Source organism: Hemiscyllium ocellatum, chromosome 32, assembly GCF_020745735.1.
Source record: "Hemiscyllium ocellatum isolate sHemOce1 chromosome 32, sHemOce1.pat.X.cur, whole genome shotgun sequence".
Taxonomy (NCBI): domain Eukaryota; kingdom Metazoa; phylum Chordata; class Chondrichthyes; order Orectolobiformes; family Hemiscylliidae; genus Hemiscyllium; species Hemiscyllium ocellatum.
Window position 1 is genome coordinate 17,467,810 of NC_083432.1, and position 15,517 is coordinate 17,483,326.

General features: G+C 39.7%; 1 protein-coding gene across 1 annotated transcript in view; it reads right to left on the bottom strand.

Annotated features, from left to right (window-relative positions):
* LOC132830909 (B-cell antigen receptor complex-associated protein beta chain-like) overlaps positions 1–9,183 on the bottom strand; it is a 30,901-nt gene extending 21,718 nt beyond the window's left edge. Inside the window, exon 1 of the mRNA XM_060848852.1 lies at positions 8,989–9,183. Coding sequence (XP_060704835.1) covers positions 8,989–9,058 — 70 coding nt within the window. The 5' untranslated portion in view covers positions 9,059–9,183. The remainder of the gene's footprint in view (positions 1–8,988) is intronic.
* Positions 9,184–15,517: the final 6,334 nt, after the last annotated feature.

Here is a 15,517-nt window from a genome sequence, read left to right on the forward strand (position 1 = left end):
ACTGAGGTGGCATAAGGTGGCAAGATGCCTGCTTCTGTCATCTGGTCAGTGGGAAACTGGATTTGCCAGCAGCCATGGTCTTAATTGGTCCCCAGATGGACTGGTCAGAGCTGGGGGTGGAGTGTGGGGGTGTGGGTGGTGTACTGATTTCAGAGTGAGTAGGTTAACGAGACTGACCTTTGGTCCTCAGAAACATCAATCCATTTCTTCCAATGGAGTAACCAGCTTCGAGAGAGCAATGGTGATCTTGAGCATGGCCTGACCTTTGACACATGAGGCTCATTTCAATGCTCTTTTCTTTGCTGTAATCATCTGTTCTCTGTCGCCTGTTTGTGCTCAAACTAGACTCTGGAAAGGCTGTATTTCATTGGAATGCCACCTCTAAGTGGTACAAGGAGTGCACAAGCACAGACAAACCATATGGCAGTGCTAGTCATGGTTAAGTGACAGACACAGACTTCTAAGTGGAAGAATAGTCTATTAAGCCAGCTTTCAGATGTCCAGTGAAATAGGGAAGGGCTGGAGAAGTGAATTCAATGCTGTCAGATCTTCCCCTCATGTCCAAATTCTGCATGGAGCCATTACCTCACCCTCCGCACCATGAAGAGCTGCCTTATTACAGGTGGGGCCTGACCAGCACAAGCTTTATGGCCCATGTCTTCACTTCTAGCCATCACTTTAGGCCTCTGTGCTCATTCCCAGATTCTCAGATCTTGATACCCCCAGCTATGTGTCAGTGTCAGTTGTGCAAGTACAACCAGTGAAGTTATTACTCATGGAGTATGGCGATCTCAACACACATGCCAAGATTTATTTTGGCTTTGGGATGTTTGTTGCTGATAACTGATGTTACTGGGTCTGTTTTCTCAAGTGCAGGAGACCACGCTGGTGATCATCTTTGCATTTATACCATTTACTCCATTTTAGAAATGATTCCACATTTATAGCATTAATCCTTTACTTGACAGCTTGCCAGTTGGCAAAAGTAGCAATTTGACATAAATATGGTTTAATGGCGAGATACATCTTTCAATTACAATTTAGCATGGCTCATCTTGATGAGTACAACTCATGCTATGTTATTTTATGATGAAATGTTAAGGGAGCAAAAACTATTTTACTTAACCTTAAAATTCTTCTTGCCTCCAAATTGTGTTTAATGCCTTCATGTGTAAAATAACAACTACAAAAATTGGGCCGCTACCCTGATGATTAAAAAGACTTAAGTCATTGGCTGTTTATTAGCCCACAATGATGTTAAGTACCTTGTTAATAGATGCAAGGCTGCTTTCCTCTTGCTGTTTCTCCTGAACTGCATAAAATGGTGCTGGATGGAAATGAAGTTAGGATTTCAGGCTGAGTCGCTCAGTAATTATTTTTGTGTCATTTCACTCTGTGTGGATGCATTTCAAAACCATAAAATGCAAATCCTGGTTTTCAGTTTACATCAAAATCCAGTCCCTAACCCGTCCCTGATGCTAGAGTTAAGTTTGGGAGCTTACTGTGGGGGTAGCTATTTATTTCAAATCCATAACCTGTCCATATGCTGACCCACAGGAGGATCAATATTTACTACACAAATACGTATTTGCTCTGATATGCAGAGAGTAAACTTTAATGAGAATGAGAAAAATAAAGAAAAAGATTCATTGTTGTCTTCTGATTCCAGAAAACCTTTGATAAAAATGCCTGTATTGCACCCTTTGATTACAATGTCAAGTTATAATGCTATAAGAGACCTAAATGTTGAAATGGAGAAGGAAAATAGCTTTAGTATGCAGAGTGGAGCTGGAAAAAGTACAGCAGGTCAAGCAGAAGAGGACGGGAGTTGACATTTCAAGTTGGAATCTTTCATCCAGGTGCAAGATTCTGACCTGAAACATCGACTCCCCTTGTCCTCTGATGCTGTTTGACTTGCTGGGGTTTTTCTAGTTCCACTCTGCATCCACTCTGATTCTCCAGTTCTCACTATCTCCAAGCTTTAGGATGCAGCAGAGGAAAGAATTGAATATTTATTTTTTAAAAAATTTGATTGAATTGAATTTCTGTAATGACATTCTGTGCATTGGTGTTGATTGCTGCATTATTTGAGGATAAATTCTAGATTTATGCAAACTATATCCTATCATCATAGTTTATCTCCCAACATGTTGCTCATAGTTCAAAGAATAGAACTTGACAGTGTTCAGATAAGAGCAAACATTCACTAGCACACCAGGGTTGAAATTCACTATGGAGATGATTCAATGGGAAACATATAGGAAAGCCAAAGGGAGTGGATCTTTTTCCTGGTAAGTGGGTAGCCAAAAAGCATTTACTGCCAATCCTTCAGTTAAGAGTCAACCACATTACTGTGGGTCTAGAACCACATTTGGTCAGATCAGGTAGGGAGAACAGTATTTCTTCTAATAACAGGTATTAGTGAACCAAATGGGATTTTATGACAATAGTTACAAGGTTGTCATTAGACTAGCTTTTTATTCCAGTTTTGTTAAAATATACATCTATCAAGTTCAAATTTCATTATCTGCTATGATGGGATTTAAGCCCATGACCTGCAGAATACTAACCAGGCTTGTAGATTATTAGACTAGCAAATTTACCACTACACCCTGCTTCTCATCAACACACTCAGTGCTATTGTTATACATTTCTGGAACAAGAGGGACTTGAACCTGGGCCTTCTGCCTCAGAGGTAGTGTCACTAAAACTGCACCACAAGAGCTCCCATTGCATTATGGCATAATTTAAAAAAAGGTTGTTGCAAGATGTTATGGCATACCTTCAGAAAAGCTGGGACTTGAACCTATTTCGCCTAGCCCAGAGAGAGCAACACTATCATTGCACCACAAGAGCCCCATTGATATGCTCCTAATTAACCTGCATCAGAGATGTTATTGCATACCTTGAATAGAATGTGAATTGAACCTATGCTGCTGGTCTCAGCAGTAGTGACATTCCCACTGCATCATGAGGACACTTATCTCAGCATTTAGATGTTTTTTAATCAATCCTGCACAGATATGCTATGTCACACCTCTGGAGTAGGTGGGACTTGAAACCAGGCCTCCTGGTCTAGAGCAGGGACATTGCCACTGTGCCACAAGAGACCCACCTTTGCCTCGTTATATTCATAATTCAGCATTTTTATTTATTAACCTAATTTTCTCAATAATCTGTTCAGAGATGTAAATATATGTTTTGGGATCACATGGGACTTGAACACACGGCCCTCAGTCCAGGGGGAGAGACACTACCACTGCACAAAAGGTGGGTCCCCTTGGCCTCACCATGGATGTCTACTTTTATAACCACCCTGTATAGAGATGTAATTACACACCTCTGGAGCAGGTGGGACTTAAACCTAGGCTTCCCAGTGAACAGCCAGAACATTACCACTACACCACAAGAGGGCTCTTTGCTTCAATGTGGAATTGATGTTACATTTTAAGACCTAGCTTTTAACAATGTATGTTGTGAATTGTTTTTGTTGGGTTGTGAGAGGATAATTCTCTCAGGAGCTGATAGTGACATTTTGTTTCTGATCCCCTCCACAGAAAGAAATGATTGTTCAGAAAGGAAGTTAACCTTCGAATTGATTTCAGCAAGGCACCTTAATTTCAACTTCAAAACAACATCCCTCTTGCATTAGTAAGCCCTCTTGCATTAGTAAGCCCTCATCTTTTCTCTGGCTATCCTTTAAGCCCATTTGGATCTGCAACTGGATTCATTTGGAGCTTAAGGTAAAATCAGAAACTTAATGCCACCTTCTGGCTATCTCTGTACTGTGACTTCATGCACATTAGGAAGTAATTTGTCACTGCCTCCTTTATTTTGCCTTTTCCAGTCGCTACAGACAGTAATCTAGCATCTTAGTGGCAGAGTGAATGACATTCCAGAAGCCAAATGAACTGGAGTCACAAGTCAGAATGTAGAAGATCTTTAAAGTTTGTGGTGTATTCAGATATCTACTACACTTGCTTCCTCTTTCTGTGCAAATGGACAGGAATCACTGTTTATTGAGCTGTGGCAAAATTAAAGCAACAAATAGTATCTCTTGCAGTACAAATCAAAATGCTGCAGGGAAGAAATTACTGTTTCCAGCAATATCAACTATGCAAAGCAGTATTTGCATCATTTTGTTTTTACTGCAGCCTCATCCTGATTGCTATAATTGTAACTTCCTCTCTTTGAAACACTTCACATGACATTGTTCTGACAGAAAACTAATACCCAGTGTTAACAGATAGATATAGACTTTCCACAGTAAAAGTAAATTGGAACAAGAAATTAGAAATAAGTGATTCGGAAGGTGCCATCCAAGAAATCTTGGCAAGTTGTTGCAGTGCGAATTGTAACTGGTACATACTGTAACCATGTCGTGCCAGTAATAGAAGGGAGTGAATGTTTAAGGTGTTAGGTGTGTTGTCATCAAGTGGGGGTTGCCATATCCAAGATGGTGTCAAGCATCTTGAATGCTATTGGAGATTCAATCATCCAGAAATTGGTGAATATTCCATCTCACATCCAGCTTCTGCCTTGTAGTTGATGAACAGATGATTAAAGTTCAGGAAGTGCCATAGTCACAATTCACAGTCTCTAATATCCTCTTGTTGCCACAATATTTGTTTTTGATCAATTATATCAAACACCCACTGCAACCCCAGTTATTGATGATAGCAATTGAATTCATTCAGTGTAGCCCAACAATTTCTTCATGTCATGTGGGGTTAATTGAATTTGCTGATGACATGTCTCTGTGTTGCTGGGTACTTCAGATAGAGGCTGTATTAGACCATCTATCCAGAACTTAAGCTGATGTTGGTTGCATTGCTGACTCCACCATCACTATGGGTATGAATATACAGGTCCTCTGCCTTTTGTTAGTTATTCAATTGTTGCACTTTCCTCATGGTTAGATATCCCATGAATGCAAAGTTTTTTTATCTAAACTATTGGTTGTAAGTTATCACATGTTCCTGTTTGTTGTTTAGTCAGCATGTAATCCTGTGAATGAGCTTCACAGTGTTGGCAGAATGCTTCAAGGCATGTCTCTTGCTCCTACTAGGCTTTCCTTCACTTCACATTGAGTCAAGGTCTGTGCACTGATTCAATGGCAATGGCAGATTGAGGGACATGCTTGAACATGAAATCCAAGATTGTGGTGGAATACGATTGTGCTGCCCCTAATGACCCACAACATCACGTTTTGCAAGATACCTTCTGAATCTGTCCCATCTAGCACAGCCATAGTGCAATGCAACACAACAGAAGGTGTCTTCAATGTGAAGATAGGATTTTGTCTCCACAAGAATTGTGCAGTAATCACAAATTGCATGGTGTCATGGGTAGATGCGTCTGCACCAAGTGTATAGGTGAAGACCAAATTATTTCCTCCTTTTTGCTAATTTTCTCATCACCTGTTTGGCGTAGTCTGGCAGATATATCCTCAGTCAGCTTGGTCAGTAGTGGTGCTACAAAGCTACTCGTGATAATGCACATTGAATTCTTTCACCTAGATTACATTCTATGCTCCGACTACCCTCAGAGGTTTTACCAAGTGGTGGTGAACATGGAAGAATATGGATTCATAAGTTGAAGAGGAGTGGTAGGTAGTAATCAGCAGGAGGAATTCCTTGCCCTTGGATTTCACTCTTGGATTCAGAGTCACCATTGCACTGTTACATTTGGTGCAATGTATTACAAGACCCACACAGGAAGTTGTGATCGAAGTGCTGTGGACTGTGGCAAAAAAGTTTAATTCAGTAATCATTACTATGTTAGGCTATTGCTGGACAAGTGTGTGGGACTTGTGCCAGTTTTGAGTCAAGTCCTTTGTGAAATCAACTGGCTGGACTTGGTTTTGTCAATGTTGGGTGATCCAGATTCATTTTCTTCATTTTACTATGGGTTTGATGTAATGGAATGAACTGCTAGGGCTCAATTAAGGGTCAACTATAGTGTTGTGTCTTTGGAGTCACATGTAGGCCAGACCACACAAATATAGCAAATTTTCTTTCCTTAAAGGACATTAGTGAACCAGTTAGCTTTTCACAACAATTCACTAGTTTAATGATCTCCATAATTGAGACTAGTTTCTTAATCCAGACTTATTTAATTAATTGAGGTTAAAATTTTCCAGATACCATTGGGGAATTTGAACTCAGGTTCCCAGAAGTAATAAACCTCTCAATTTCCTAAACTAATAACATATTCATCATGCCACCATACCTGTGATTTAGTGTGTAAAAGAAACAGAAATAGTTAATTTGGCCTCTTAAGCCTGCTCCACTATTCATTTAGGTCATAGTTAATTTGTGTTTAATTCATCTGCAGTAGCTCCCTATACCTGATGACCTGAAGTAACAAAAATCTGTTAATTCTACTTACAAAAGTTTCAATTTGGCCAGCATCCACAGACTTTTGAGAATTCCAAATTTGGTTTGCACTACTATTTGGGTAAAATTGTTACCTAACTTTCTCCTTAAATATGATGAACACACCCTTAACATTTGATTTCTTCCATCAGCAGAAATTGTTTTCGTGCATATTTCCTGTTTAATCCTTTTAACAGGTCAAGCACTTCAGTCAGACCACCACTTCATCTACATTCATATGAATCCAAGAGAATTTCACAGAATCTGTCTCAATAATTGACTGTATAAGTTATTGCGTCATTTAGATTTATTGCCACATGTAGATAAAAATACAATAAAAACTGTTTTTCACATGCAGAATGCAAAGCGTCATCAAGCTCCAGCGCCATCTTGAAACACTGAATGTAATGCAAAGTTTTAGTGCAAAAGTGTTCACCTTTCCCTCTTTTTCATTTGCTGCTTAAGATCATCCAGGGCCTCTAATGGGCTTTGGGGTCTTGGTTATAGGACCACTTCCTCTGTCGCAACAACTCCTGCAACCACTGCATTCCAGCTGGAGCTTGGGCCTGGTCTCATGCCTCCTGATCTCTGTACAATGACTTTTCAGGCCCTGCCATTGGTATTCGGTCGCTGGAATCCTGGCTCCAGGCTCTTCCACCGCTGATGCTGGAGCCTTTACGCTGGCCATGGATCTGGGTCTGTGCGAGTCCTGGCTCCAACTGACTCCCCACAAAAAAACCATGGAAAGACAATGAAGCCGCCACAGCACTGAATGATACGGATGTGTGAGATCCATGGATCTCACACATAGATTTGGCCGGCACCTGCAGCATGGTGCCCATGAACAACCGAGCCCCAGGTTCGTAGCTGAATGCTGCTGGTCCCACCACTGCCATCTTGGAAATGGAGGTATGGCGGCTCACAGAAAAGAAAATCCAACAACTTCCTAATTGCATTGTAGTTCATTAGATTAGGTTAATTAGTATCATATATGAATTTGATTCATGGCAATTGCTGAGACAGGAATGAGAATTTGTGAAAAGGAGTCTACATTATTGGGATCAACATTTGAAACCTATGAATGTTTCTTTCAGTACCTGCTAAATCAAAGCCTACTTCTTTCTCTCCTAGCCTAACATACAAAATGTCCTCTCCTTTTTTGTTCCTTGTGAAACACAAACTAACTGAAAAATAGATTTAAATTTATCTGAAGAAAACATTAGACAAGAACTTTAAATCTATCACTACACTACAAAATATCCACTGGATTCTAAATGTAATTCCTATCTGTCAAAAAAATTATAATTCTGCCCTTTTTCCTTCTCCCTACAAGCCAATTTTGTGAATTTGAAAATCTGTTTGGTACAGGAATGATATGCCATCTACAAGATAATTATATACAAATATTTCAGCGTGTCAGCCTCTTGTCTCAGTTTTTGTTTTGAAGAGATTAAACTTCAGATGAAGCACCTACAAAAATTGTGACTGTCATGTTTTACCCAGCTTCATAACCCAAATACTAGGAAATTTTACAGAAGACTGAATTTCATTATCCTGGAACTGAAATCCCTTCAATTGTTGCTGCACTGTCCATGTTAAATATATCGGTTCTTGGCTGGGCTGCGAATTGGGTGATTTTGTGTTGATGTTCTGTTGTGACAGAGCGAAAGGGAAAATTGACAAGAGGATGTCTCTAGGCTTCTAAAAAGGTCACATTCAAGATCATCGATGAGCAAGAACACGTCCAGAACCTAAAATTCAAATTTCCAACAGAAGGAAACTTGGAAGGGAGGTGAGACGAAAAGTGGAGTAAGAGAAGAATCTATATAAAGTAATTTGTCCTTTTCAGGAAAGTAGTGTCCAGGGCAGGAATTTTCTTGCATGAAACACTCCTCAGATCAACAAACAATCGACATAGAATTGACAGTTCAACAGGATTCCAGTATGAAACGCTAAAACATTTAACATGGCTGCTGTTAAAACAAGCATTAAGTTACCTTTTGGGGACACATATGGATTAAAGGTGAGCAATGAAGAAATAACTTCACACGATAAAGCAACAGAAACAGGAATATTTGCTTAACTATGTGTTACTAATTTTTGACAGATTTGAGTATCAACTTATTTTTCTAGGCTTCTTGCAAATCACTCCAGGAGAATTGAACAAAAATCAAGAAAGTCATTTAGCAATTCAGAAAGAAACTACTTTCAGGTTGCTCTCCACAAAGTGACGTAAAACTAAACCACAACATTAAAAACAAAGGAATCTGAACTTCCTGTGTTTTTGTAAAATTTAGGAAAGCATTACAATAAAATGGCCAAGGAAACCACTAAGAATACAGCTTCAACATGTATGGTTCAACATTGTGCAATATCATTTTGCAAGAGTTGAAAAGATCTCCGAGTTTGACCCATGACAGAGTGCTCCTCAGAACTGTAGATTTTAACAGAAATTCATGCAGAAAATCATTTGAAGTGATCCTATAAACATGTGCAAGTTAGACTGGAAAAAAGAATGTGCACTAATGCCTTCTTCAATTTCAGACCTCCAAATCCTTCAAGAACAATGAGTACTTTGGCATCAAATGAGAATTTAAGAAGAAACACTTACCGGTTGTAATGCTGAGTATAAAAAACAAAATGCTTGATACTGGTCTCGGTTTGCCAGCACTGCGAGCCATTGTACAATTAATTGGAACAGAAATTTCAATGAGAATTTTTGTTCTGGCTGCAGATGTTCACACTACAGTACTGGTTATTTTTACTAAGTTATCTTGATCAAGAAACATCAACCCTGTCCATTGTAGCTTCACCTCCTATTGGTGAAATGCAATGAACACAGTTGAATGTTAATGTATGATTTCCTTTGTCATTAATTTTAGCTGAAACAGGAAGAACCCAGTCCCCAGACACCAGAATGTTTTATAGATACATGCATTTTAAAACAGTTACATTTTATATTATGTTTTAACAACATTTTGAAAGTAATGTGCAATATTTTTGAAACCAGGATTGAAATTGCATAAACTGCAATTTTTAAAGAGTTTCACTTCATGTCATATGGAGTAAACTATAACAAGTTGTATATCTTTTGCATATGCGTTTATCTCTACATTTAAATATAAATGTGATTTTTGTTTTGGAGAATGTATACTTTTATCAATTCTACAGTCAACATTAAAGAGTCACAATGACCTTTTGTAGATTGAGAAATCCTGAATTAAGAGACCAGAAATGCATCTAAGAAAACTGTATGGAGATGTATAAATATTAAATAGCATATAATAGTCAAAATCAGAAATGATAAAGAGATACAATTTCAAACTGGTGAAAAACACATTTTAAACAAAAGTTCCTTACACATACTCATTAAATTAGTTCCCTTCTAAGTAAGGTGGCTTTTTAAACATTTATTCATGGAAAGTGGGTGTCGATAGCTTGGACAGTATATATTGCTATCCTCTAAAAACCCAGAAATCAGTAAAGAATAAACCATTTAACATTGATCTGGAGTCAAATGTAGGTATAACATGTTTGGATGGTAGAATTCCTTTCTTGAAGGACATGAGTGAATTCGAGTTTTACCACAATCATTCACATTAGGCTAGTTTTATTTATCCCAGACTTTTTTTTGTTGAGTTCAAATTTCACCACCTGACAAGATGGCATTTGAATCAAAGTCCTCAGAATATTTAGCAATAAACTCTGGATTATTGATGTCATGACGTTACCAATAAATGAACACGTGAAATTGCATTTACATAGCACCTGGCAGGACTTTGAGGCATCCCAAAGTGCTTCACAGCCAAATGAGTAAAAATAAGGTCACCATAGTCCTGGTCTCTCATTAGAGAGGGATGACTAGTGGTGGTTTAACTCGAGAGCCACCAGGTTCAAGCAAGGGGAGAGGATGAGAAGGAGAATCCTTCATGGCAACCTTAGCAAGAATTGAACCCATACTGACATCAGTCTATATTGCTAAACAGCCATCCAGCCAACTGAACTAACCAAATTAGTACTGTCCAAATGTAATCAATATTACAACAAAGTATCCAATGTGCACAGAGCTGGATCTGACATAGCAATCATTTGCTCTATCTTTTCTGAGTGTACTGGTTGAGGGATACATTTTGGCCAAGCCACTGAGAAATCACCCACTTAATCCTGAGGATTCTGCGACCAAAGTTGAATTTAAAAAGAACGGGGCAACAAATGGACAGATTGGAAAATATGCACAGGCATGGAGAAATTGCAGAGTTAGGGAGTGATAATGTCATGGAGGGACATGTTTGTAATGAGGTCAGCAGTAAAGCGACCCAAACTAAGCAGCAGTGAACAAATTATTGCTAAGCAGGTGCTGATTGGTTACATTGATGATTGAGTGTAGAGTCATGGGGTAGTAATTAGTCAAGTTGGATTTGGCTTTTGTCATCAGGACATACTTGGGCAGTTTGTCACATTGCTAGGTAGATGTCAGTGTTGTAGCTGTACTGGAACAGCTTAGCTAGGTGTGTGGCAAGTTCTAGAGTACATCTTCAATGTTATTGCCTGAAACTCATTAGGGCATATTGCCTTTGCAATATCCAGTGCTTTCAACCATTCCTGATGTCTTATGGAGTGAATTGGATTGGCTGATGTCTGGCATCTGTGTTACTAGATGTAGTGATAGTGATGAGGTCAGCCAGGTGGACCTCATAGCATATGGGTTCCCTGATTGGGGCTGTTAACCTGTCCCAATCAGGGAGCTCAGGCTGACAGATATAAATAGGAGTGTACTACCGCAGTTAGGCAGTAGTGTGGGGGTTAATAGCGAAAAAAAGAAAAAAAACAAAAAAAACACAGTTGTTGTCAAAAAAAAATAAATAGGAGTGTCAAAGGTTCTGTTCAGTTGAGGATTTGGTTCTAAAGTAACCGGACCAGTGTCAAGTGCTATTGGTGTGCAAATAAGGGGGGACTTGAAGGCAGGATACTGACCTCAGTGGAGTTATTTTAGTGGTGATGAGAGAAAAAAATACAATCTTAAAGAAAATTATTTGCAACAGTCACCTTTGAATTGGAGTAAATATTTCTGGCAACACGTCAGAAACTTGACTTGGTAAGCTTGACTTGTTCGAGCCTGTCGTCAATGATTGGGCCCAGAATGTGGAAAGAATATGTTATTCTCTGGGCAAATACCATTGGGACAGATGAAAAGCAACAGGTAATTCTCCTGCGAGACCATTCGGTAATGTGCGATTAATGGTGTAACCGTGCAAAAGCACATATTTGCTGAAGCCTAACTGGACTTCAAACAGGCACTACGTCTGGCTTTATCATTGGAAAATGTGGCAAATGGATCATATGGAATACAGGGTATGCTGATGGAAATGGACAACCCCGCCACGTTGACTGAGCTTATGGGTATCATTGGAGTGAAGGTAATTGCGTAGTCTCCCTCAGGACATATCCTGAACAGAGAGACAGCACACAGCAAAAACAAAAACAATGCCAAACTTTGGCCAAACCGTTAAAATTTACTCCAGGATCTGGGCCAGCAAGCCATTGTAGTTGCTGCCAGTATTTGAACTCAAGAGAACAAAAGAGTCTCAGTAGACTTGAACTGAGTAAGAAAATTCACAGGAGAGTGCACTTCCTGGAAAGCCTGCCTAAATCTGTTTTGGAACAGTTAAATTGCTTTGTGACATTGAAATCAGAGCCAATGAAAATGAATGTCTGATTTAGTGGTCATTTGGTTCTAATGGAGGTTGATACTGACGCAGCTGTATTGGTGATTGTCGAAGCAGTCTTTAACAAACTTTACTCTGGACTCCAACCCTTAAGATTGATTAAGACCTCAGCTAGATTGAGAACCCATACCAGGGAAACGTTGCAGACTAATGGCACGACATCAGTTCCAATTTCGTACAAGAAGCAACTGGTTCAGTTACCGCTGATTGTAGTAAAAGGTTCAGGGCCAAGGCTGATGGGATGGAAGTGGTTGAGAAAGATTCACCTTGATTGGCTTAGCATTTTTCAATTCCAAAATGGCTGCCTGAGTGAAGTCCTAATTATATACCCTGAAATTTTTCAGCAAGGTCCAGGGACTATTGAAGAAATTGAGCCATCTTGCATATTGACCTGGGCAGCACCAGTTGTACTGATCGTGAAGTCTAATGGGTGGGTTTGTTTTTGTGGAGAAACGATAATGGATAAATACCCAATCCCTCACACAGATGACTTATATGCAAACCTGGCAGGGGAAACTGTCCCTCACGAAGCTGGACATACTTGCTTTGCAGTTAGATGAGGATTTCCAGAAATATGCTACAATTAATACCCATAAGGGTTTGTACCAATCTGCGAGACTGTCATTTGAGGTATCATCAGCCTGTGCCATTTTTCAGCAGATGATGGAGAACATTTTATAAGATCTACACCAGGTTGTCATTTATCTGGAAGACATGCTAATAACAGGGAAGGTCAATAAAGTGCACTTAGAGAACCTGGACATAGTCCTTAGACATTTCTCCAAGGTGGGCTTAGGCCTTAGACGGGAATAAATTGTATTCCAGGCATCCCAAGTGGCCTGTGTTGAAAATGTGTTGCTGGAAAAGCGCAGCGGGTCAGGCAGCATCCAAGGAGCAGGAGATTCGACATTTCGCGCATAAGCCCTTCTTCAGGAATTCTGAAGAAGGGCTTATGCCCGAAACGTCGAATCTCCTGCTCCTTGGATGCTGCCTGACCTGCTGTGCTTTTCCAGCAACACATTTTCAACTCTGATCTCCAGCATCTGCAGACCTCACTTTCTCCTATCCCAAGTGACCTATTTGGATTACAGAGTCAATAAGACTGGGTTACACCTGTTGGAAGATAAAGTGAGGACAATAAAGGATTTCCTGGCTCTCATGACTAGACCAAAACTTAGGTCTTTTCATGGGTTTGTGAATTATTATGGAAAGTTTATATGTAACCTGGCCTCCATTCTGGCACTCTTGTATCTGCCATTGAAAAAGGATCAGCCATTGGAAATGATCTCGTAGCTGAGACGTAGCCTTTAGGGAAGTGAGGAAGGAGTGAACATTGTTCAAGGTGTTAGCACATTATGATCCCAAGTGAGATTTGGTGCTGATACACAATGCCTCCCCATACAGTATCAGGGTATTGTTGGCTAATAGGTGGCCCAGTGGAGAGGAATATTTAATAGCATATGCTTCCTGGACTTTGGCTGAAATGGACCGCAAATAAGCTAAGGTAAAGAAGGAAGGTTTGGCAGTCATCTTTGGTGTGAGAAAGTCTCACAAATGCCTTTGAAATTTTGTAATAGTGACAGGCCACAAACTTCTGCTAGGGCAACTCAAAGAGGACAAGGCTGTGCTATCCATATCTTCAGGTGGGATTCAGCAATGGGCTCTCATTCTAAGTGGGTATATTTGCAGGTTAGAACACTATTCAGGAGTCCAAGTTGCAAATGCAGATGCCTTGAGTCACTTCCTGCTGGCAAACACACCATTGATGGTGCTATCACTGTAATAGTCCATTCTGGTTTTGAAGTTTCCGGAACACCCTTCCAGTTATCACTGACAATATTAGACTGTGGATTCAAAACTAAAACAGCTGGTGGTGGGGAAATAAGGGGGCCATCACAACTAGAATTGAAACGTTTTGGACCCAGCAAGATCAGATCACTATAGGGGATGGCATTTTTATTACAGGGAGCAAGAGTGATTGTCCTGAGCAAATTTCTCTGCCAGACACTGACTGAACTCCACCAGGGTCATCTGGGGCATCCAAGATGAAGATAAAAATCACACAACACCAGGTTATAGTCCAATAGGTTTATTTGAAAGCACTAGTTTTGTGAGAACTGTTCCTTCATCAGGTAACTAATTGAAAAACATTGACTTCAAAACCTGGGGAGCTAACGTCTTTGGAAATAGAGAGCAAGGAACATTATTTTATGACTGATAACTACACTATAGTTAATATCTCATCTTCATACTCCCTGCTCATGTTAACTTCATTTTTGATTGACTGGACAGATCAGCCAACATCACAAGGGGCTAACACCACATGAAGCTAGTCATTGGTGCTTAAGGCTAATTTATACCTCTTTACAGGAAAATGCATTGTAGGTGGAACAGATTTCTAGAGGGAAAGACATAAATCTGACCAGGGAAACATCGAATAATGGAAGAACATGGGAAACTACAATCTCCAAAACCTTTGGAGACTGCACTGGAGGTTTTGTGGAGAACATTGAAAGGAAAGATATAATGTCTCCATAGGAGATAATGGGAACAGATAGTCACAAAGTCAATGCTGAAGGTTAATCATGAATGCTGGGTGCAATACGGCACAATGTTCAGTGTCCTCAAGTGAATGGTCAAGGTCAGTGAATGCATCTTTAAAAGGCATACCCCCCATTGTAATGGATCAGATTAGACATCAAGAAGGCAGCCTAGACCCTAACTTTTTTTGTTTGGAAGGTAACTGTGAAATGCCATGTTCCAGATGTAATGCGACTGGTCAAATTACTAGATGTTAATCAAAACATAATTTAAACACTATATTAAAATACAGCCAAAGAAAAAGGACTTTAGAATAACAACTCTATTAGAAAATTTAACCAAATAATAGATGTAGTAACTAATACTAATTAACCGTACCAATATAGTAACATCCCATAAATATACCCCATGGCAAAATCAGAAAACTCAGAAAAATAGATTTGTCTCACAGGTAACCCAGCAGCAGAGAGAAAAACCCCAGCTTCTGGCTGTAACTGAGGGAAGGGAAAAAATGACTTCTACTTCTACTTCAACAACAACTGCTTAAAGCTAAACCTAAAACTGAAAAAACCCTCAAAAGCCTGATCTGGGGGAGCTGGCCTCAACATCCAGGCTGCCTCCATTCTTCCAACTATAAAAAACCCAAGGCCTCACAAGCTGTTTACCCTAGTGGTTTTGGTAGACTGCTCAATGTCTCTGCCATACAACCTCTCTTTGAAAAAAAACTAGAACAAATAAACTCTTAAATCCACAGCATCGTCGCACTATCATTTGCAATATCAGCATTAAGCAGCATTCACTTTACTCCACTTCATCATTCACCAACAATCTCAAATAATCATGAGTCATATTTAACATTTGTAGACCCTGTGC